The following is a 24,985-nucleotide window of genomic DNA, read 5'->3' as shown; positions in this document are numbered from 1 at the left end:
ACCCACATAGAAAACTTTCTAGATCTTCCAGAATCTGCACCTGTTCCAGCTGTATTTCCTTGGCTTTCCAAAATGGGCTGTTTTAATGTATTCAACCCACAGCCCCTGTACAGGCATGCCCACTGTGATGGGTAACACTGCCAAGCACTCCTGAGGACTTCCAAACGACTGCCGAACCCCACTTTGTAATTTTGTCGGTATAGGAGTTGGTAATAAATGAAACCTTTGGAGAGCTTGCGTTGAATCCAAATGTAGAGCAGCACATCTGTTGATTTTCTGACATTGCTCCGGTGACTGAAGTATCAAAATATACATTTTTTGATTTGATAATCAATTTTAGAGGATAAAGATCGATATTTCAGTATCGATTTATGCCTTTCTGTAGAAATGTATTTGGTGTAAATGGTCTTGAGCCATCCAAAGTGACAGCTGAGCATTGCTAGCCATCGAGCTAAAGGCCCGAGCTGTCAACTCATTGTCCAGCTCGACTCGTAAGGTGTCAGAGGGTGAGCTTTAACCACATAATGATTAACGACACAGCTGCCAGCCTCACCAACTGGCAGCCATTTTATGAGTAGCGTATTATTTTAGTCTGGACTTGACAAACGACTTGAGACCTGCGCATGTACAGGTTTAGTCCTGTGAGGTCCACTTGTGTGTCTGTGAAGTAAAAACAGTGAAAGGACTGTGCGGGATAGGACTGTAGAGCGGGGTGGTATTTGTCTGAAATAGCTGAGCATGTCAGTAATCCGTCATTTCACTCGTGGATCCCAGTGGCAGCAACCCGTGAAATTTCCAGTCTTCAACCCCACGGGCGACTTTTCTGACTGAACTTCACCTTTTGGTCGCCATTTTGCTCAGCGAAGCTAACGGATATTAAAGTCTAATGAGGAGGACGCGTGTTTTTGGAGGTGAGGGAAGAAAGAAGGGAGGGGAGAGTCTCCAAGTGCAAAGGCTGAGTAGTAGTAGTTAAAATGTGAGGTACGGGCTGCGTCTCTCCTCAGGACACCGACTGCTTTTTTTTTCCAGCGGCTGATACCTGCTTTATCATGGAAATGATTTACTCGGGCGTCCAGTACTTTATGGTTTTCTTCCTGTTTTATGTGCAAGAGGGATTATCAAGGGATTACTCTGCGCATCTTGGACAAAACATTCTCTTAAAGGTAAGGTCTATTTTCTATTATGCCATACTGAATAACATTAAACTGCATTTTCTATGTTAAATGATCACTAATAACATTTTCCATGTGAAAAATCAGTGATCAGAGATTAAAACAGTATAGGTTTTATGTTTCCCCCACACAGTTTCCACTCTTAAAAGTTGTGTTTGCATTAAATAGCCAGCAATGTCCCGGATGTGTGGTAATGTATTGACACAGCAATGACTTGTGTGCCAAATCAACATTTGAAACCCACGTGTGCACCCACCCGGTCCCTGTGCACAGTGAGAGTATTTATTTCCCCTCCATTCATGAATGGTTGTGATTCATGGTGCACGGAGCCAGACTGTGGCCACATCTTCAAACATATACCCATCATTAGTTGTCTTCTTATAGCTCCAAGTTCACCTTGTTTTTCTTCCGACTGTTCTCATGTTTGCTTGTTTGTGTTGCAGAGGGGCAAGCGTCAAAGCAAACCAGCCAAACCAGTGGTAGGTTTCTATGCTTCTGCCGCAAACTACACTACACAGATGAACTACAGTGCTTGTGTTTATTGCAAAGAACATAAGATCTTTAGTGATGGAGTTGCACACACATTCGTCTTTCAAATCCTATCCTGCAATAAAGTTTAAAAACTGCCCATGCAGTCAAAATACTTAAATAGGACCTTGCTAAATTCCGCTAAATTCTGGATCAATGTGGCTGCATCTCTCATGTCCTGCAGGATTGTTGTGTTCACTGACCACACTGCTCTCAGCAGGCGCCAGTGTGGCCCACATAAACAAGCAAGAGGGGAGGAGATTCCATGTGGAGAGCTGCTTTGTGTTGTTTTGTTGAATTGTTAGAAGTCATCGGAGCATTCCCTGACATGGCAAAAAGAAGGACAAACATGTTCCTGTGTTTGGATACACTTGTCTTCAGGCCGCACGCCACTGCTGGCAGCATAGTAACAAAATGGAGTCACAATGATTATTCATTCATTCATCGTGTATTGTGCTCATTAGGCTCATGGGTGAGCTGTTTTTGAGGTGTACCTCGCACTGGTCGCCCGTTAATCACAGTGTACATATAGAAAATAATCACTCACATGCACGTCAATGGGAAATTGGACATAGATCTGATCCTACAGAGATTTAATCCAGGTTCTCAAACCTTTGAGGTTTACACATTTCCATCATGTTGCCCGTAAAAATAACATTTATTGTAATTAATAGTAGTTTAGGGCTGGCCCACGGGCCTCACAGCTAGGAGACCTGAGTTCAATTCCACCCTCGGCCATCTCTGTGTGGAGTTTGCGGGTACTCCGGTTTCCTCCCACATTCCAAAAACATGCTAGGTTAATTGGCGACTCCAAATTGTCCATAGGTATTAATGTGAGTGTGAATGGTTGTTTGTCTATATGTGCCCTGTGATTGGCTGGCCACCAGTCCAGGGTGTACCCCCACATTCAGGTTAATTGCTATGTTAATTGGCAACTCCAAATTGTTCATAGGTATGAATGTGAGTGTGAATGGTTGTTTGTCTATATGTGCCCTGTGATTGGCTGGCCACCAGTCCAGAGTGTACCCTGCCTCTCGCCCGAAGACAGCTGGGATAGGCTCCAGCACCCCCCAGCCACCCTCATGAGAATAAGCAGTAGAAAATGAATGAATGAATGAACTTTTTCAATCCAATTGAACGTCACCAACACACAAATGGAGCTGCTGCATAGCATCCTGGCAAGGGAGCAACTGTACAACTTTTTTAATGCCTTGCTCTAGGTGGAACGTCAACTGTAATCCCAAAAATATGTAGAAATGACAACAAATAAGTATAAATACAGTATATAGATAACAGGAGACAGGTCACAATATGCCAAGTAGCTCCTCCACACTCTTGACACTGCTCAAAGGCACTGGCCAGAGTTGGTATGGATGTGCCATCCACTGCCACAGCAGCTTTTATATAGCTTTTAAGTATCTCAAGATACAGAATGTGCCAAACTAACCAGGGATCAGCAGAAATAATGAGGAGAAATCAATGTTCTGTGTCTACCATAAGCAAAAGCGTTCCTTGCTCTGGTTGTGTTTCTAACCACCATTTTCTATCCACATCTTGTCTGTCCCATTTAACACAATTGCAAGTCAAAGTTACAACTTCCTTACCGGAGACGTTAATATCCCAGAAACTACAACACCCCAGTCCCAACCCGCTGTACTTGCAAAATTTAGGAATGAGTACCACCTCAGTATGAATTCGGGAGCATGCAGACACGATGTAGCACTTTTAGTACAGGAGGAATTCCCGTTGTGTGCTGGCAAGTGAGCGTCTGAAACGGGTGTTGTGCAAACTGATATCACACTGATATTGTATCTCCTCCCCGGCGGACAGCACAGGGTGCCGGGAAGCCCAGCAGAGGTGGATGAACCTGCTTTTCATTCAGGTTTTCAATTAATAATGTGAGAAGAAGAGAAATGTGAGTTGTGGATGCCACCATTTTGTTGTGGTTATAATGTTCTTGAAATAAGCTATGATAATAAATGAAACTGCATGTATGTGATTGGTATCGACCGGTTTCACTCATGGATTATCGGGAACGGTGTTGGCAGCATACATCCCTAAAGTATATAATAATAATAATGATAATAGTAATAAATTATATGAAGACTGCTTATGGCTGTTTAAGTTGAGACTGTTGATGGTCTAGCATTTGTAGAGCCTGGGCTTAAATATCTGAAAACTGCAGATAACCAATATCCAATGATATACCAATGTCTGATTTCCCATATTTCTCCGTTTTAATTTTTAGTCTTAATGCGATCTGAAAATATTAAGTACATTATTGCAAGAAGGATGACATACCGGGAGAGAATATACCAACAAAGGTTCTTCTATTTGGTGATGGCAGAGTAGGAATGCAGGTGGATCACAAGCATGATGCCTAGATTAGCCTGCTGTTGTGTTTAATATAATTGTCCCTTAATTTTGTACTCCTATTCATGACACAGGAAGAGATTACATGTGTCCGTGAGGTGGTCCACATTGTGATGCACATTGTGGGCCTCTGATGTACAGTCCGGTGGGCCCTGCACATTTTAAGGCAATGAGAGGCATTTGGTTAAGATTATATTTGGCTGTGTTCGACCTTCTCGTACTTTTTCTCCTCCCTCTTTGCTACATTCACCGATGGGAGGGATGGAGGCGTGTGTGCGCCATGCTGCGCCGGAGTGCGAGACAGACAGAGAGTGACGTTGGTGGTTCAGAGTTGAGTTTCAGCTTAACCAGGACCAGAGAGGATGTCTCCTTTTTCAGGATGGTTGCCCGAAATAGTAGCTTTTTATAGAAAATTTCCTGTGCTAACAAATGATTTATTCATTAATATATATTTTCTGTTTTCTGTTCTCATTTTCTGTTTTCCAGCTGAAGGTGACTGACTACCACGTGAAGTGTTCTGTGGTATCCCGCTACGCTGTCACCACCATCCACAGTTCCATATGGAACCAGCTGGGTATCACCAAAGAGGCTGCCTTTGAGGTCGACCTACCATCATCTGCTTTTATATCCAACTTCTCCATGTAAGAACGTCTTTTTTCTGTTGTTTTGGCTGCCACCTATTGACGCTATCAGTTGTCAGCTGTCTTCAGTCGAGAGGCGGGGTAAACCCTGGACTGGTTGCCAGCCAATCACAGGGCACATATAGACAAACAACCATTCACACTCACATTCATACCTATGGACAATTTGGAGTCGCTAATTAACCTAGCATGTTTTTGGAATGTGGGAGGAAACCCACGCATGCATGGGGAGAACATGCAAACTCCAAAGATGGCCGAGAGTGGGATTGAACTCTGGTTTCCGAGCTCTGTGGCCTGCGCACTAACCACTCGACCACTGTGCAGCCCTTGCTGCCAAACTCAAAAAATATTATTTTAGGACTGCAAAATATTTAAACATGAACATGTTATGGAGATTCAATACTGCAATTATTTTCATTATTTTCATCTCGAATTAAGTTCAGGGGATTACGTAAGAGGCCCGGGGGAGGTACAGGACTTGATTACTAAGGGTGTTGGGAACCACAGTCATTTAAACCTGATAAATATAAACAAAACAAATAGCTCAACAGCACACGCCACCAGTCATCACGGCTCTAGATTTGGGAGCGGAAGCAGGTCAAAAGGAGGGGAACCTAAGAGCGCATGAATGCTACCTTTGTGGAAGCAGGGTAAAAAAGTTAATAGAGAAAGTCCCACTTCCCTCCCCGGCACCGTTTACCGAGGCCTGTTGCCAAGTGGGAGATGCCACATTCGCACACATCCACGCGTGCGGAGATGCTGGTGCTTTGAGACTTTTTAACTATGTGTGAGTATGGAACTTAGCTCGGCTATTTACAGCCTTCATATGTCTTTCTTGCTCAGCCACCAGCACCTATTCATATTTTCACACACTCGGACCCTGTGCACATCGCCAAATACCCAGAGGAAAAAGGTTGTGTAACGTGTTAGTCTGTGAAACTTAGAAGGCTTTGTTCCTCAATGCACAGCCGCTCCTTCACTTTCTCACCATATGAATACAAGCCCCTCCGTTTTTTTCCACTCGTACCTTCTCATGCTATGCCACTCAAACAAGACTCATTTCATAGTTAGTGTTTGAAGTTTTTTTTTAAAAGGATTTGACCTTAATTTAGCACCTTGTCATGTGACCTCAGCGGTCAGCAGAAATGAGGAAGTCCGCTGTGTGAATTGGATCACACTATAATAAGTTAGTTTGGGTTGGGATTTTGTTGGGTGCTACCACCGTGGAAATGTTATGGGCCTGCATGACCTCGTCAGGAGTCGTGTTTTTGGAGGGAAATTACTCTTTTTCACACAATATGGATGCCAACTGTTGTGTTTTGGGATTAATGAATGAATGAACTGTAGCAATTTAGTTTATATTGCAATGTTCTTCTTACATTGAAATCTTTTCCTCCATCTCATCAGCACCTCCAACAACAAGGTATACGCAGCCCAGGTGAAGGAACGAGCCACTGCAAGGAAAATATACGATGCTGCTAAGAAGCAAGGAAAAACAGCAGGACTTGTCGCTACAAAGTCAGTGCCCAATAAATGACAAATGATATAACTTCATCATTACCAGGGGATACGTTTCAGCAGGGGTCTCAAACTCAATTTACTTGGGGGCCACTGGAGCTAGGGTCTGGGTGAGACAGGGCCACATCAGGTTTTCAAAAAAAAAACAAAACTAAAAACTAGTGTCTCAAACTAGTGTCCTGCGGGCCGCGTATTTGAGACCCCTGCGCTACAGTACTGTGGAAAAGTCTTTGGTCTTCGATTTGGGAGTACTAGTGCCACACAAGCTTGGTGGAATGTCATATTTGTGTTTAGCTACTTCCTTGTTCATGGAGTTTGATGGACATTTTGATCCTCACATTTCTGTGTAAAGTTGTGACTGATGATGGTCTAACATCTGTAGAGGCGGGGCTTAAATATAACCAATGTCAGATGATGTCTGATTGCCCATATTTATCAGTTTTAATCTTTATTCTTAATGTAATCAGAAAAGATTAAGTACATTATTGCAATAAGGATGAGAGAATATACGAATAGTATATATAGCTCAAGACTTTTGCACAGTCCTCCATGTTTAATTCCTGTGTTAATGACTTCCACTTCTCCTTCAGAGAGAGGGAGATTGAGAAGTTTCGCGTGGCGGTGAGCGTACCGCCAGGTACTCGGATGTCCTTCTCTGTGACGTACGAAGATCTGTTACCTCGCCGACTCGGCCGCTACGAGCTCAGCGTGGGTCTGAGGCCCGGCCAGCCTGTGCAGAACCTTACGTTGGATGTGACAATAGCAGAGCAAACGGGCATCAGTTTCATCAAGGCCCTCCCACTTAGGACCAGCAGACTACTCTCCAATAAGGCTCAAGGTAAGTCAGCTTCGGGTTGGTATTAGCTTTCGTTGACAAATATTCGAATGTGGAGTCGGTACGAATAACGACCTGGAGTCAGTGTGAGGTTGTATAAATAAACCCTCTGATATGTTTAGGTTAAGTGTTTGTGTTTAGTTTCCTGGTTAATTCATAGCTTTAGGAACCGTAGAAGTGCACCTGTCCAAGCTGCGCCAAATGATGACGTCATCTACTTGGAGCTCACTAAAATCCCAATAATCTCTTTGGTATTTATGAAAAACGTCCCAGTTCAGCTACTGCTGAATTACTGCAATTACCAATACTCCGCCAATGACTGCATTACTCATCCCATAGAAACCGTCCATACGTTCATTTTAAACATTCTTAGATGTTCTGTGTTCCTCCAGGTGATGCAGACCCTCCTGCATCTACTCAAGTTGAACAGAGTCCAGACTGCGCTCGTGTTCGCTACAGTCCCACTCTTCATCAGCAAAATATGATTTCCCCCAAAGGTCTGAATGCAGACTTTGTCATTCAGTATGATGTGAACCTCACAGACCTCATGGGTGACATCCAGGTAATAAAAAAACATGCATTGTAGTCCCTATCTCATGAGCATTAACACAAGATGTATTTTATGTCTTCTTACCATCTCTCAGGTATTTGACGGATACTTTGTGCATTACTTCGCACCGAGAGGACTTCCTGTGGTTCCCAAGGATGTCATATTTGTCATTGATGTCAGTGGCTCCATGATAGGCACCAAAATAAAACAGGTCAGAGGATGATGTCAATGGTGGTATACGTGTTTACTTTCAATTGTAAAACATTATTCCTGTCAGCAGACCAAACAGGCAATGAGCACCATCCTCGGGGACCTGAGGGAAGGAGACCACTTTAACATCATCACTTTCTCAGATACGGTTCACATGTGGAAGAAAGGACGAACGGTGCGGGCCACTCGGCAGAACGTACGAGACGCCAAAGAGTTCGTAAAGAGGATCATTGCCGAAGGATGTGAGTGACTCAGGACTTCTGACAATACTGGTCTTGCATTTGGATGTATGTTTTCGAATGAACCACACGGTTAACATGTAGGCCACACAGTCAGGAGATCGGGAAGACCTGGGTTTGAATCTCCGCTTGGGCATCTCGTGTGTGCGTTTTCTCTGGGTACTCCGGTTTCCTCCCACATTCCAAAAACATGCTAGGTTAATTGGCGGCTCCAAATTGTCCATAGGTATGAATGTGAGTGTGAATGGTTGTTTGTCTATATGTGCCCTGTGATTGGCTTGCGACCAGTCCAGGGTGAGACTGCTGGGATAGGCACTTTGGCATTCCATACTGCCAAGAGTTTTTTTAAAAGCGGTTTTTGTTGGGTGTTGGTAAAACACAGACTGCGTAATTTCATCTTTATTTGAGATTCTCATGTGACGCCACAAAATTAGATAATATCATTATGGCAGTCATTTAATTTTACATGGGGCAAGTTCGGGCAAGTAGTTCTCACCTTAAGGATTCCCCAAGGGCAAGTCATTTTTGTTTTTAATGTAGAGCCCTGGACATTAGCCTTGTGTTTTCCAGCTGACCATAACCAATGTTGTACTCTTTCCTCAGGGACTAACATCAACGCAGCTCTGCTCTCGGCTGCCCAGCTCGTGAATCCTCCATCCTCCGGCTCTCGTCGTGTCCCTCTTGTCATTTTCCTCACCGACGGCGAGGCTACTATGGGAGTAACCGCCGGTGACACCATCCTGAGCAATGCCAAAAAGGCGCTGGGTTCAGCATCTCTCTTTGGCCTCGCTTTCGGGGACGATGCAGATTTCCTGCTCCTCAAACGTCTGGCTCTGGAAAACAGGGGCGTCACTCGCATGGTCTACGAAGACGCAGACGCCGCCTTACAGCTGAAGGGCTTCTACGATGAAGTCGCCAGCCCGTTGCTGTCGGACATCCAGCTGAATTATCTGGATGATCAGGCATTTGACGTCACCCGCTCCTTGTTCCCGAACTACTTCCAAGGGTCTGAGTTGGTGGTGGCTGGAAGGTTTAAACCGGGACTGAAGGATTTGAAAGTGTCCCTATCCGCCTCTGATGCCAAGCAGCGTGTCAAGATGGAGAATTACGTCTTGATCGCCTCCGCTACAAGCGAGAACAGCACTTCACATTTGTTCGGGTGCTCGGGGGGTTCTAAAGGCATCTCCAGTTTTGTGCATCGCGTCTGGGCGTATTTCACCATTAAGGAGCTGCTCCTGGCCAAACTCAACACCACTGATGTTGTCACCCAGAAGCTGCTGGCAGACAAGGCTACCAATCTGTCCCTGAAATATAACTTTGTTACACCCGTCACGTCTTTAGTTGTAGTCAAACCAGATGCAGATGAAAAAACTCCGACCACTGCAAAGCCTGCTGTAACCATGACGACGACAAGCCCAGCTACAAACAAAACATCAGCTGCTGGTGCCGCAAAGAGGTCCAGCTCCTCCTCCGACCCGAGAGCCAACAAAATAAAGCCAAGCCCTCCTCAGCCGCCTCCGAGACAACCTAAAAAAACACCAGTACCACTTTTCACTGCAAAAATTGCCAAAACGACAACCTCCACCCCCACTTCCACTAAAACCCCCCCAGCACCATTCTCTGGCAGGAAGCCTTCCCAAAATGATTCTAAAATTTCCACCTCTTTGCTCCATTTTCTCAAGACAGCCCAGCCTCCCGCACCCGGAAAAGTCTCCACCCCCTTTCCCGGCACTTTGAGCACAACGCCAGTCTCCACAAGCACCACGGTGCCCAGCGCACCTCCTTTTCTAACCCCCCAGCCTCCTACCAAGGGGCCCGAGCTGGAGAGCGGCACCGCATCTCCCGTGGGTCATCCAAACATCACCACTACGCTGCCACAGCTCTTGTCCACGCCCACTCCAGCCGCTGCTCCAGATTTAGAAGGAAACCACAGAAACGCTGCCGCTGAGAGTGATGAGCATGTGGCCACCCTGGTGGAAGCCACCTTTGCCCCAATGCCTGGTGTAACGGGGGGGCCGAGGCTGTGGGAGGCGGCAGGACTTCTGGGTAAGGTCATATCTCCTTTACGAAGCCCTTTATTTATAATATTAAGGGGATCGTACGAAATTACAGAGATGGTACTACTATAGGCCTAAAAAAACACAAATTTTAACCCCAGAAAATGATTGAAGTACTATACACCGTATACCCAAATTAATAATCATTACTTACATTACTTATACTGTGGCTTTTTAATGTTGTCCTCACATGTAAGTGTTTGAGGTTTAGTTCTTCCCTGAGATCATATTTTGGTATTGAATTATTGGAGTACATTTTTAGGTAATAGGTTATTGTTAGCTTTATTCATGATTTTAGCTGTTTGAAAATTATTATATTATTATATTATTATATTATTATATTATTATATTATTATATTATTATATTATTATATTATTATATTATTATATTATTATATTATTATATTATTATATTATTATATTATTATATTATTATATCAGCCAGTTCTAATATTTGTGATTTTAGAAATAAAGAATTTGTATGTTCTTTTCCACTACATTATGGATTATCCTTACTGATCTTTTTTTGCAGTACATTTAGCGAGTGAAAATTTCTTTATTACCCCATATTTCCACACGATTGATTGTATTTTTTTGTCCGATCCATGAATACTGCAGCTGCAAACAGTAGTTCCCAAAACTTTTTACAGTTACAGACATTTGACCTGAAGCCATGTTAAATTTAAAAAAAAAGCTAATCAAATCATACCACAAAGAATAGAAGATTATTATATTTATTTTAAACCTTGAAGAATACTAATGTGACGGTGTAACTTACAATTCAGTCGTCCAACGCTTCTCACGTTGATTGGTTCCAGTCTTATAACGAGTGGTGTGCCGTCAACTCCAGTTTAGCTTACCAAATGTGGTTCTTTGCCTTGAAAAAAAAGCTGTTGATTATTTTTAATTTTGAGAAAGTGGTCAGAGTGATATAAGTCTTTAATAGTGTTGCCCCTCCACCATCTGGAGGGGTTGTATGCCTTGATAATCCTGTGGTACAGAATGACAATCCACGATGACTTGACGTATATTCACCCTCAGGATTTATTCCTTCCGATCTCATAAGATGACTACACCAACAGTTGGCCATTTGTTTCCAGCATTATTGGTTAAACAAACATTTGAACAGCCAAACATTTGTGATGTTAAGACATTGTCTTTACATGTCAATCTAGTGACAATTTCCACAGCCAATGTATACATTTCACATATCTTTAGTACAATACTATCAGTAACACATTTCACATATTGCAGTTAGCCTGCTTAATGCTATTCACCATACATTAAGGACTGTTAGCATTAGCCGTTAGCCATTTCACATGTGCTCAAATGCTCTACAAAACATTTATAACAAACCACTTTGCAGTCAGCTGTTTACTTTAGCAACTTTCTACACTCTTGACAGTCGTTTACATAAATTATTTCTACTTTATACTAACCTGTGGTACAGAATGAGGAAGACAATCCACGATGACTTGACGTATATTCACCCTCAGGATTTATTCTTCCTCTTTCGTTTTGTCACCTACTCTATACCACCATCGCTGCTAGCACCCCCTAGTGGACATTGCGGTATTACACCCAAACGCCAACAATGGAGATTTGGTTATTTTAGACACAAACATATAAAAAATAGTAGGGTGTCTTTTTTTTCTTTTACAACTGAATTTTATACATGCTCTAACCATATTTATACATTTTAAACTGTTATTTTAAAACCATGTTACCTTATCTTTTATGTACCTTACAATAGCTTTTTATGTGCTGTACTCTAATGTTCTTTATCTTTCCACTAGATGTCTCTACCTCTATTCAAATCCAGAGAAAAGGTGATATTTTGCCTTCTGTGTTTACATTTATGACAGTGAATGTTATTTGAACGCATCTCATATAGTACGTGTATTGTGTCTCTTCATGTACCCAACAGATATTGACCTAGTGAAAGGTGAGTGGGATTAAAATAACATGTTAAATATGTAATACCCATTATTTGCTTTCAACATCTTTCCTTCTGTCCTTCAGACTATGACGCAACCTACGATTACGACTATGATCGCAACTACGATGCCTGTAAGTTTTACATTTAAGGTGGCGACCATTCTGCACAGGCTTCTCTTTGAATCTGTGTTATTGTCTGCCATTTTAGGGGACAATGCTGCAGACACAGAATCCTTTGGTTGGTATTGACTGATGTCATTCTCAAATAATGTGCAATTCATCGATACAATACTTGTCATTGATTTCAGTGCTCGGAAACGAGGACGACTGTCCTTTAGTTGAATGTCTTGTGCTTTTAGAACCTCCATCCAGACTGAGTGCCGAGCACTTTTCATCATCGGGTAAATAGCTTTGCAACAACGTTGTCGTAAGTCAAGGGTATTTTGGTGCTTTGAATGTGCTCTCGTTTGCCACTTTTACAGTTGATGGAGATCCTCATTTTGTGGTTCAGTTGCCGAAGCAACAACAGAACTTGTGTTTCACCGTTGATGGCAGAGCTGATGATGTGCTCAGGCTGGTAGAGGACCCACAGATAGGTATTTCTTTGTTTGGAGTTAGAAACCAACACATACTTCTACTTACTGTATGTACCTTACAAAAGTGTTTTATTCTGAACTCAATACTATAACATGATACGATGATTAAAAAATATAATCATTAATCACACAATAAATTAAAATGAACTGGCTAATTTTACCGACTTAATATATTGCCGACTCCAAATTGTCCATAGGTATGAATGTGAGTGTGAATGGTTGTTTGACTATATGTGCCCTGTGGTTGGCTGGCGACCAGTCCAAAGACAGCTGGGATAGGCTCCAGCACCCACCACGACCTTCGTGAGGATAAGCGGTAGAAAATGAATTCATGAATAATATATTGCCATGTGCGTTTGTCTGTGGCTCCAGAGTTCGATTCCACCCTGTGTGGAGTTTGTTCTCCGGGTACTCCGGTTTCCTCCCACATTCCAAAAACATGCTAGGTTAATTGGCGACTCCAAATCGTCCATAGGTATGAATGTGAGTGTGAATGGTTGTTTGTCTATATTTGCCCTGTGATTGGCTGTACCCCGCCTCTCGCCCGAAGACAGCTGGGATAGGCTCCAGCACCCACCACGACCCCCGTGAGGATAAGTGGTAGAAAATGATTGAATGAATAATATATTGCCATGTGCGTTTGTCTGTGGCTGCACGGTCACCGAGTGTTTAGTGCACAGGCCACACAGCTAGGAGAACCGAGTTCGATTCTATTCTCGGACATCACTGTGTGGAGTTTGTTCTCTGGGTACTCCGGTTTCCTCCCACATTCCAAAAACATGCTAGGTTAATTGGCAACTCCAAATCGTCCATAGGTATGAATGTGAGTGTGAATGGTTGTTTGTCTATATGTGCCCTGTGATTGGCTGTACCCGCCTCTCGCCCGAAGACAGCTGGGATAGGCTCCAGCTCCAGCTTATCCTCCTTGTGAGGATAAGTGGTAGAAAATGATTGAATGAATAATATATTGCCATGTGCGTTTGTCTGTGGCTGCACGGTCGCCGAGTGTTTAGTGCACAGGCCACACAGCTAGGAGAACTGGGTTCGATTCCATTCTCGGACATCACTGTGTGGAGTTTGTTCTCTGGGTACTCCGGTTTCCTCCCACATTCCAAAAACATGCTAGGTTAATTGGCGACTCCAAATTGTCCATAGGTATTAATGTGAGTGTGAATGGTTGTTTGTCTACTATATTTGCCCTGTGATTGGCTGGCGACCAGACCAGACAGCTGGGATAGGCTCCAGCACACCTGTGACCCTCGAGAAAATGAATTTGAGTTTGTCTGTTTTCTCGCCTCTAAACATGCAGAAAGAGAGCTCACCCCTTACGTTGGGTTCAACACTTTGGCCCCCGTTTGTTCCATAGAACAACTTTACAGTCTCTTTGTCTTGGGGGGCGCGTATGTACATACTGTATAGTGCAGAAGAGTGGTAGAAATTAGAAATTAGCAGATTGCAGTCTTTTTGGATGCTTAACAAAAACTGAAATCATCTTCACTCCTAGGTCTCATTGTGGATGGCCACCTAACCGGAGCTCCGTCCAAGCATGGTGTCGAAAACCACCCCAGAACGTACTTTGACCAGCTGACCATCTCCGCCACCGCGGGACGCTCCGGCGACATCATGATCACAGTCTCATTAGACGAGGTGGTTTTAGAAGGGGAGGCACGGGCTACTCTTAGCATCAATCAAACGGGATCGATAACAAGGCAGGGTGTGAAGATCGCCGTGGACAATCACCGGGGCTGCTGGGTCGAGTTGACCAAAGGTGTGCAGTTCCTGGTTCTCTTCCACCGCTACAAACACCCCAGCTACCTGCAGATGGCTCACCTGGGTTTCTACATCACGCGTGGAGAAGGGCTGTCAGTCGCCACTCAAGGCCTGCTGGGTAAACCAGCAAACCATCTCTCAGCTTCTCATCGTTTTAAGAATGTATTGGTTTTACAATAGGAGACATCTACTGTCTTTTGCTAGCAAGTCTCACTCATGCATGGTTGTTGTAAGTTCCTACAAACTAATCCGATCCTATCTTGTATCTGCAGGCCAGTTTCAGTATGCCGACATGAGTGTAGCAGCAGCGACGGACCACCAAGATGCAGACCTTCATCGTGATAACCAGAAGGGAACTTCGGCGCAGGGCATCCTGAAGTGGAAGTCAGAACTGATGGCAGTCACCTTGCAGGACAAGATGCTAAAAGACACGGTCCTGACACGGCATGCGGCCCGGTGTTGGGTGGTGCCAAAGTGGGAGGTGGAGAGACTACTCGGTCATCCGTATGAGAGCTACGTGGTGGATCATGTGTCGTTCTAACCGAGTCAGCTCCACCCTCCAAGTCGGTATCATGACATGACCATTAACAAAGGATGAACATGAGCGCCGACTCCATCGGATTTCAGTGTTGTGATATTTTTCCTAGTGACATTGTCTGCTTTTCTGTGCGGAGCAGATTAGACTCGGCAGTGAAAGCTGCATCTGCAGATTAAAAAACAAGGACACACACACACAAATAATACGTTGTCGGTGCCTTCGCCGTCATTGAACTGCATTTAAGCCGCTTGTTCTCTTGTTCACATGGCAACCATGGAGTCTGTTTGTGCAGTCAGCAGCAGCTGGGATAGCAGATAGTAAAAATGTCTATATTTTATAAATCACTTCTAATTGTCTACAATTGTATTACTATAATGCGGTACTGTGTAGTAAAAGAACATTTCACCTTGAAATACAATCACAGACACTTTTCCCAGATTCGCCATGTGCTTTTTTTTTTATTTTTCTATCATTTCATTCATAGTTTAATTCAATGTATTTGTTACACAAGACATTAGGCATTGTTCACATACTAGTGATCAAACAAGGACAGTAAGTTTTCTACTACTCAGCCTATTTTTTTTATTTTAGTCAATTCCAAGGTCGTCAATAATGGCTCTCAAAGGCCAAACGATGAGAATTAAAACAGTACAACCACTCGCAGGGCTTTTTGTTTTCAATAAATAAAACCAGTCGATGTAAAGAGTACTGCATGTGGTACTGAGGAAGGAGCGCATGAAAAGAGTATTCCAGTTATTACCAGGTTGTATTTTACAGTGACACAACACTGGAATGATCGTTTGAGAAGATACCCCAAAACATATGACAATGCAAATAAACAAACAAATAAACAAAAAAAATGTGTTTGTGCATTGCTTAGCATAGCGTAGCATCTTTAACATCTGACATAAAGCTTCCACGTCAGTGAAATGGAAATAAATAGAGCATAATAATAAGTCATGTGCACCCCAATAAATGATTAGGGATGCTGGTGCAGCAGGAAAGAATTAGATGATGTTGATGTGATGAGCTACATATGAGCAGAGGGCCCCGCCATCATGTTTTTTTTCGGGATGTTTTTAACAATTCTTAGCAAAGCTCTGCCACAATGGTGAGTCTTGGAAAAGTCCCAAAGATATGAAAAAAATCCCAAATTAAGGCTTCAACCAAATACTAATATGTTGGTTTATCATTATGAGGCGCCATTTCTCCTGCTTGGTCTTTATAGAAGCATCCAACTATCGAGTTTTTTTTTTTTATTTCAATGGTTGGTCAAAGGTTGGAACAACCGGGAACACAATGCAGCGTTTTCACTGTGAGCCAAAATTTCAGTCATCGCCTCGTCCACTCGAACTTTCCTAACGTCAAAGCCCAAAAAACCTTCTCCCCGTCAACGTCGACTTCCTCACATCACAACACTTCGAATGAATAAAACACCTAACCTCTTGTTTGCTTCTCCAACTGTCCTCATACGCTCACTCGGTCTTAACCTCGGCTCTTAAACGTCATAACTTCAGCCAGTGAATCGTGCACCAAAATGCTAAGACATAAAAAAAACTCGTTTAAAATGTTAAAACTACTAAAAGGTAAAAGTGACGTCACATGTTAACGGGAGGATCTTCTTCGTACGGTATAAAGTGGGCGGTTGACGGATTTTAGCCACTGGTTAGCTCGCCTGCTAGCACGGGGAACACGACAGCATTGCAAGGTTAGCACATCAGTTGAACTTGTCATCACGTTTTGCCGAAAAGGAGTCGAGTGAAGTACAAGGTAAAGCAGGGCTGACACAGGAGCCGCGGTCCAGCACTCCATACCGCCATGTTGTATGAGTATATGTACAATACTAGCGTGTATACGATGCATGCATGTGACCTGGAGGGCGGAGCCTCCCGGGAGATTCTACACTAAGCTGTTACAGAGGTCTCTGAGAAAAGATGGTACAGAAAGTGAAATGAAATGCTTTGAAAATGGCCGACAAGTCGTAAATTCAGCTCTAATGACGATAGTTAAGACATGATGACGGATTCTACGATAAAATGAAAGACCATATCAACCCTGCTTTTCTGTGTGTGTACTGTGTATACTGTAGTATGTGTACTGTATACTGTATGTGTATGTGTGTGTATCAGCAGAAAAGGGGGGTGTAAGGAAAAGGAGGCAGGCAGAACATCCACTCCGTTTTAACCTTCTTGCTCAGTCAAGCTTAGCTATCCACCCACTCTTTTATAACCCCGCCTCCTCTCCCGGCCACGCCCCCCTCTCCTCTCACTCAGAAGCCCGCCCGACCGCTCACTGTTCATCCTCCCCGAACACATCATTCTGTTTGCGTTTCATGTTCTCAAAGTCAAAGTCGCTCCCGGTCATGCGCTTGTAGATGTCCTTGATGTCGTTGCAAGTGGTCTCAAAGTGGGTGGTGGCGTCGTAGGAACTCGAGGCGAAGATCTGACAAAAGAGGGAGGAGTACCGTCATGGTCATAAGAGGCTACTTCATCTACATAAGGAAGTCAAACAATGCACAACGATGGGCCAATTCAAGAAACAATACAAACAGTTGATGTTGAGTAGTTGAAAAATTATCACATGTTTGTATATTTCATAGCAGCAGGGCATAGTTTACAGATATCTCAATTCCAACATTGATAAAAAAAAATGTTTGATTTGCATTTTGTACAGTAAATAAATATGTTTTCATTGGGGAACTGCACTTATTGGGGAATTTTGCCCATCAAAAGGAGTTAATATAAGCTAGCTAGCAACAGACATCATGGGAAATACCTATGCCTATTTTGATGCTCATCATACAGCATCCTTTAAAAAGCCATAGCATTTCAGTTTGTGGAATCAAACTATGGAATGGATTGAGTAAGGAAATCAAACAATGCACAACGATGAGCCAATTCAAGAAACAATACAAGCAGTTGATGTTTGCTAAATACAAGGATGAAGAGTCTTGAACCAGTCATGATGTGCTATATATATCACTATATTGACACTTACTATGGTACCCATTATGGCATTGGATGCTCATATCACCTTGTACTTGGGTATGAGGTACATTATTAAAAAAAATTTAACTGCATTATGGAAAGCAGGAAGTGAACAAATGTAACAGTTACTGATTGTAAAAGTACCAGATGGAGGGGTAGGATTTAATAAGCTTTGCTTCTTCTAGGGCGGCATGGCAGACCTCACAGCTAGGAGACCAGGGTTCAATTCCGGGTACTCCAAAACCCACATTCCAAAAACATGCTAGGTTAATTGGTGAATCCAAATTGTCCATAGGTATGAATGTGAGTGTGAATGGTTGTTTGTCTATATGTGCCCTGTGATTGGCTGGCCACCAGTCCAGGATGTACCCCGCTTCTCGCCCAAAGACAGCTGGGATAGGCTCCAGCACCCTCATGAGAGGTAGAAAATGAATGAATGAATGCTTATTCCTATTCCTTTTGGACATGTGGAACTGGGAACTGATTATGTGATGCATTCAATTGTAATCTGATGCAGTAGGCAACTGTGCTACATCACAGTCATTGTCGGCCACATATACTGAATGTGAATAACTATTCTAAAAACACATGCAAAGCACCGGTCTATGTTCTACCCACCCCTACGCTCATAGATTGTCATATTAATATTGTATATAACAATGGTGTATCTGCTATACATTTTTGCTGATAATCTCACCTGGCTCTCTGTACCATCATCCGTGGGCTCATAGAGGTCACTAATAGCCACAAACCTGCAAAAAAAACCAAAAAAAACACACAATCATTAAATGTGCTAATTGTTAAACTAATAAATGAAATGCAGATAAAAAGCTGGTCTTACTTTTGGTCAATCGGTTCCAGCAGCTCAAGAGCCGGTTGGATCTCAGTCTCTGGTTCACTGGTTTCCACCGTGGTGCTGACGATGGCAATGTACTTCCCCTGGGCCGCCACATTGTGTGCATACGAGATCATGCACACGTAGATATCTGGAGGAAGTGAAAACACACAACAGGAGGAGAAAGTGTCACTGGTGACTATCATCTAAAACTGTCAATTGACCAAACGCCATCTTGTGAAACCTCACCGGAGTTGCGGTTAACCTGATTCTGAGGGATGATGATCTGACAGGAGTTGGCATCGTTAGTGTTTTTGATGGGATGACTGAGGATGCAGATCACACGGATCACCTGACCCGCCTTGCGGACGCGGTCTGGTATATAGCTGGGGTCGCAAATAAGCTGCTTGCACCGAGCTACCTGCCATAACGAACCAACGGACAAGCACGCACATCGCAGAGTTGAAAGTATGCATCGTTAATTCATGAAAATATTGTTAGAATATTGTTGTTTTGTTTTTTTTTACCTCGCCTTCAGACTTGACACCGATCACGTGGCCACCTTCAATCACAATCTCATCCACTGGTTTGTTCAGCATGTAGGTACCTCCATAGATGGCACTCAATCTAAAGTGGAATGGAGAACAACCACTCAGGCACGTGTATTTGCATACATTTTATTCTTATTTATTTTAGAGATATTTGTTTGTTTTTAACCCTTCTCTTGTGTTAGGGTTGTTTTACCGACCCGTTTTACATTTTAATGCATACAAAGAATCACATAACATTTGTTTATTGCATCAAGGCTTTTTGACTTTGTCAGGAAACTCTATTTCAACAAAATAAAATCTGGACCTGTTCTGCTTTTTGATTTCACTTTATACTCAAGTTCTGTTACTGAAAACAATAACCTTTTCTACCTTTTCTTGACATTAATATAAATGGGTCAAAATTCACCCGAACACTTTAGATCATGGGTCTCAAACACGCGGCCCGCGGGCCAAATGTGGCCCGCAGGACACTAGTTTGAGGCCCCCGCCTTGATATGAAAGTTTAATGTTAGTGCGGCCCGCGCAAGTTTGATATGGATGCTGTATGGTATCATGTACCCAGAAAAAATTATTACGTTTGATTAATGTTCATGTTAAAGGTTAAATAACTGTTAATAGTTATCCTCCCTATCCGTGTGGAAGTGGTAAGTTTTTGGTTATTTAAATTGAAAGGAAATAACTTGAAGGCTACCGTTTAGGTCGCTAGCTCTCTAGTTTGCGAGTTAGCATGTGTCTCAAGACCCTGAAATTGCGCAATATGTTGTAAATAAAAAAAAAGTATAAATGTGACTATAGTCGTGTTTTGTCATGTCTACAGGGCTCTAATAATGCTTTGTTCATTTTAATCTGAAAAAAATCATTTGTCTACCCACCAACTATATGTGGTTTCTTAAGTTTTTATTATTTGCCGTTTTATTATTATTATTATTATTATATTTATTTATTGCTGATTGATTGATTTTCTTTATTCTTGATTTGTTTATTTATTTTTCATCTTATTTTGTGTAGAAAAATAAAAAGTAAGATATTTGAGAACAGTGGAATGTTTTATCAGAGCTTTTATTGTAGAAAATCAGAACCAAAGCACTGAAAAAGTTTGTATATTTTTCTGTTTTTAATAAATGCGTTTTTTGTTTTTTTTTAAACCTGATGTGGCCCAGCCTTGCCCAGACCCTAGCTGATTCTTTTGAGGTTCATTTGACCATTTTTGGAAATTGAAATCGAGGGGTATAGTCACCAAAAAAGGCCTACATGCCCACACAGTATTAAAAACAATATTTTCATGGATGAGGAAGCCTAAGAAGGTAACCAAGACATGAGAAGAAAATTTGATGGTAACTCTGCTAATCTGATTTAATACACGGGTCAAAACCGACCCGTTAACATAAGAGATGATACCAGAAAGCTAACACAAGAGGAAGGTTAAACGAATCACCTTGCAAATCCTTGTGGCAGCTCTCCGAGGCCGTACAAGGGATAGAGATAGGGGCTCTTCCCATAACGTGCCAGGGACTCACTGTACAGTTTGATTCGGTTGATGGTGTCCAAGCAGGGGAAATCAAGGTACCTGGGAAGACATTATTATTATTATTATTATTAACTTCATGATCTTCTTAGACATGCAAGGCTACAGTATCAAGTATCAGTATCACTGCTCTTACTCATCTGTCCTATAAAGGGCCAGGGCGTGGCCGGTGAAGTCAATGACATCCTGGCCAAGGTCAAACTTCTTGTAAACATCCCTCATGGTTGTGGTCTTAGGGTCCACGCCCTCAAATGTTTTAGGTTCATTCTCGTCAAAATTCGCCACAAACACTAAAAACTTGCGGAACCTGCGTTTCTCGAACATTCCCATCAAATCTGGAAATACAAGCACAGGTTTTATATGTAACATAACTCATAAATATCAAGCTCATGTTTCACCTTCAATGTTTTTCATCCACTTACTTGAAGCTAATGCTTCAGTCTCGGTTGACGGCACTTTGTAGATCTTTCCTCCCTTGTAGACGAAGCTTCCCTCCACTACTTTAAAGTCCAGGTACCGAGTCACTTCTGTGTATAGCAACATCTTCACCAGCTGACCTGCTCCCACACAGATAAACACTTATTATATCGGTGATATTGATATTAATCATACATGAGAACCACACCTTCACTATGACTGACACCAATATGTGCTGTGGTACATATTGTTACCAAGACATGACACTTTAAGGACAAATTGTTGCTTATTATTTGCCTGAGGTATGTAAAAAAAAAACAGTAAAAAACAGCAAAACTGGGAAAAATAGGGTTCAGGGTCAACACTAAGGTGGAGCCTATTCCAGCAGGCTACACCCGTGACTTATCGTATATATATTGTAAATGTGGATTTACCCTTATTACACAAATAAATGTCCTACTCCTAAAAGACATCTGGTACTTTCAGTCGCACTTGAGGAAATAAACACGGCCCCGCCAATATGAGGAAGTACGATAAAGTATTGCACAAAGCGGAAAACTGACCGTTGGCCATCAAGAACTTAGGGATGAGGTCCACGTTCCAGTCCCGTCCTCTGCCCATAGATTCAGGTGGACTATCTGGAAGACTGAAGCGCTTGTAAAGCTGAAAGAAAAGCATATACATCAGTGGGTTATTTTATATAACAAATTTGCATATAAACGTAAAGTAGAACTTGTTCTGTTTCAGTTTATGAAGAAAAAATTATCACATGTTTGTATATTTCATGGCAGCAGGGCATAGATAACGGAACTATCAATTCCAACATTGATTAAAAAAATGCTCTAAGTGTTTGATTTGCATTTTGTACAGTAAATAAATACGTTTTCGTGGGGAACTGCACTTATTGGGGAATTCTGCCCATCAAAAGGAGTTAATATGAGCTAGCTAGCAACAGACGTCATGGGAAATACCTATGCCTATTTTGATGCTCATCATACAGCATCTGTTAAAAAGCCATAACGTTTCAATATGTGGAATCAAACTATGGAATGGATTGAGTAAGGAAGTCAAACAATGCACAACGATGAGCCAATTCAAGAAACACCAAAAAAAACCTTAAACTGTAGTATGGAAAGCAGGAAGTGAACAAATGTAACAGTTAGTGATTGTAAAAGTACCAGATGGAGGGGTAGGATTTAATAAGCTTTGCTTCTTCCTACTCCTTTTGGACATGTGGAACTGGGAACTGATTATGGGATGCACTCAATTGTAATCTGATGCATGTTCAAATGAAATAAAACCATTAGCATTAGCATTAGCATTACCATCCCCTTGTGCAAAGTGAATAGTTGAAGGATACACAGTGACATCATCTGTACCAAGATCATGTTGTAGGTCTTTGGAGCTGCTCTGTGGGTTGAGCTTGACTCTTCTCACCATCCTTCGCCTCTGCTTATCTGAGATTTTTCTTGGCCTGCCACTCTGGACCTTAACTAGAACTGTGCCAGTGGTCTTCCATTTCCTCACTTTGTTCCTCAGAGTGGAACCTGACAGCTGAAATCTCTGAGCTACCTTTTTGTATCCTTCCCCTAAACCATGATGTTGAACAATCTTTGATTTCAGCTCATTTGACAGTTGTTTTGAGGCTACCATGTTGCTACTCTTCAGACAAGATGCAACTTGCAATTGGTCACATTAAATATCCTTTCTCGTGATTTGGTATGTAGGTCAAAGGTCAATGAGGTCAATGAGCTTACCAAACAAGTTTTGTGTTCCAATAATTAGTGCTAAAGGTATTTAAATCAATAAAACAAGGGTGCCCAAATTTAGGCACTTGATACTTTTGTTTAAATAATTATTGCACACTTTGTGTAAATCCTATCGACTATGAAGTGCTATATGATATATTTATATTGCTGATCCAAACAAACAGTTTAGAAGGGAAAATAATCAGGGGTGCCCAAAACTTTTTATACCACTGTACACACACATTTTACAGTGAAAACCCATCATTCATTCACTCCTTAGTTGAGCACTTGTGGTGGTAATCAACATCTGTATGATAGAAACATGGCTGCCAATGGCCGCTCCGACTGAGGGAGGAAGCTGAGCTAGAACCGCCCATCCTTCAGTTCCTGGGCGACCTATTCTACATACCTCCTGAGCCGCTGCCACTAATATTGGTATATAAAGGATATTCATTTAACAATGAACAGATGGTGCACCCCAACTAAAATGAAACTGAATAATAGCGTCGTCCACAAAACATATTGATTGCTTTCATAGCTCCCAGGAGTCTGTTACCTCTTCCAGAGGAGTGATGGAAGAGCTCTCGCCTCCATAGTAGGGGTTCCGGTCCATGTGCAGAACCTTTTTGCCATTCACAGACATGATCCCGGACAGGATGCATTCCTGTGAGAAAGAGAAAACATTCATTCATGGCATATAACGACTGTGAAAAGGTTATATTTCCACCATAAAATTCGGATTAAGTCGTCTCATTCAAAATGCCAATGATAAGTTAGCTCTCATTGGTTAATGTCTTAACAATTTATATATGTGTGAAATATTATATGTGTTTCTTTAACCGAATATACGTGACAGATGGACGAACATACAAAAGGGCGGAAGTGATGCCGATTTAGCAGAGGGATGCAGGGAGGAGAGATCGGTCTGAATGCGCATGCGCGAACTAAAACGTTCACTCATACTGTACTTTTTTTGAGTACCAGTAAGGAAAAATATATTTAATCAAAAACACCACCAACGTATCAATGATGCTGAGTTCACGTTTGAGGGAATTGCGACAAAAATGACACAGGAGTGAAACTGCATCTTAAATTGCGTCTTTTTTTTTAAATGAGACAAGATTAGGCAAAACCTGCATGAGTTACATTAGCGCTGTGACGTGACGTGAAGTGAAAGGCTTGGCCATGCGATAGTTAGTGTCGAGCTCCGGCCTGCACCGACCTCCGGATGGAGGCCTGTCAGCCCCGAAGAGCAGCACTCTGCGGGGTGACGCCTAAAAGATGCTACAGGCTGGAACCCAACACCAGCCCTGCTACGTGGGTCCAAAAGCACATCCCCCCTGGATGCATTCGACTCATGTGACACCCGCAGGTGCCAAGTCATGCATTAAGACATTTTATATGGATTCTATGTTATTTCTAAATGTCACGAATACACCGGGATGTTGGAGCCACTCTCTCCCCACAGCGAGCGGGCCTCAGCGATAAAAGATTCCACCGCTAGTTATTCGGATTGAAAATGAATCTTGACGTCTTACTGTGAGTCCGGTGCCCAAAACGATCACATCATATTCCTCATCCATGTTGTATCACCGCCTCTCCCGTCTCGCCCTCTTTTTTTTGCTCTGAGAAATTGCGTTAAGGGTCCAGCAGGAAAGAACACCAATGAGTGTCCCTCTCTTAGTGCGTAAAACGGATTATTAGCAGGTTAAATGTGTTTATTTATCATTAAGTAGATTACTAGCAGTGGAATAAAGTGTCCACACTGTATGTCACCGGCGAGAACAACCAAAGATGGCCCGGAGGTGGCGCGGTCTGAAACAATGTAGCTGCGCGACGGTATATAGTGCGTATCCTCCTCTTCTCTTCCAATGTTGTCACACAATGGACTCGAATGCACACGTAGCGGCAAACTTCACTTCAACACGACCGCCACCACGCACGATCACAATTAAAG

General features: G+C 42.5%; 2 protein-coding genes and 1 long non-coding RNA gene across 5 annotated transcripts in view; 1 reads left to right on the top strand and 2 right to left on the bottom strand.

The window, feature by feature from the left end:
• LOC131104951 (uncharacterized) overlaps positions 1 to 11,627 on the bottom strand; it is a 30,520-nt gene extending 18,893 nt beyond the window's left edge. For 2 of the 3 annotated variants that reach the window (XR_013629879.1, XR_013629877.1), the window contains exon 1: positions 11,563 to 11,627. This is a non-coding gene — a long non-coding RNA (uncharacterized LOC131104951). The remainder of the gene's footprint in view (positions 1 to 11,562) is intronic. The other variant, XR_013629878.1, reaches the window with a different exon arrangement.
• On the top strand, positions 669 to 15,879 carry itih6 (inter-alpha-trypsin inhibitor heavy chain family member 6). Its single transcript, XM_078796751.1, has 18 exons — positions 669 to 911; positions 1,030 to 1,163; positions 1,616 to 1,651; positions 4,560 to 4,714; positions 6,122 to 6,232; positions 6,823 to 7,070; positions 7,460 to 7,629; positions 7,712 to 7,828; positions 7,898 to 8,069; positions 8,670 to 10,112; positions 11,920 to 11,952; positions 12,051 to 12,068; positions 12,146 to 12,193; positions 12,270 to 12,299; positions 12,370 to 12,462; positions 12,544 to 12,657; positions 14,162 to 14,545; positions 14,700 to 15,879. The coding sequence occupies exons 1-18, from the start codon at positions 887 to 889 to the stop codon at positions 14,966 to 14,968; spliced, it is 3,600 nt and encodes a 1,199-aa protein (XP_078652877.1). The 5' UTR covers positions 669 to 886; the 3' UTR covers positions 14,969 to 15,879.
• gdi1 (GDP dissociation inhibitor 1) lies at positions 15,378 to 24,853 on the bottom strand. Its single transcript, XM_058052675.2, has 11 exons — positions 24,567 to 24,853; positions 23,585 to 23,692; positions 21,844 to 21,943; positions 21,286 to 21,420; positions 21,000 to 21,198; positions 20,774 to 20,905; positions 19,315 to 19,414; positions 19,037 to 19,208; positions 18,794 to 18,938; positions 18,650 to 18,704; positions 15,378 to 17,407 (listed from the first exon to the last, which is right to left on the bottom strand). Exons 1-11 carry the CDS (start codon positions 24,609 to 24,611, stop codon positions 17,255 to 17,257), a joined length of 1,344 nt encoding a protein of 447 aa, XP_057908658.1. The 5' UTR covers positions 24,612 to 24,853; the 3' UTR covers positions 15,378 to 17,254.
• Positions 24,854 to 24,985: the final 132 nt, after the last annotated feature.

This window comes from Doryrhamphus excisus, linkage group LG15 (genome assembly GCF_037039965.1).
Source record: "Doryrhamphus excisus strain RoL-2023G ecotype Guam linkage group LG15, RoL_Dexc_Guam_v1.1, whole genome shotgun sequence".
NCBI classification, from domain to species: Eukaryota; Metazoa; Chordata; class Actinopteri; order Syngnathiformes; family Syngnathidae; genus Doryrhamphus; species Doryrhamphus excisus.
Note: the sequence above shows the minus strand (reverse complement) of the source record. Positions and strands in the feature narration are given on the sequence as shown.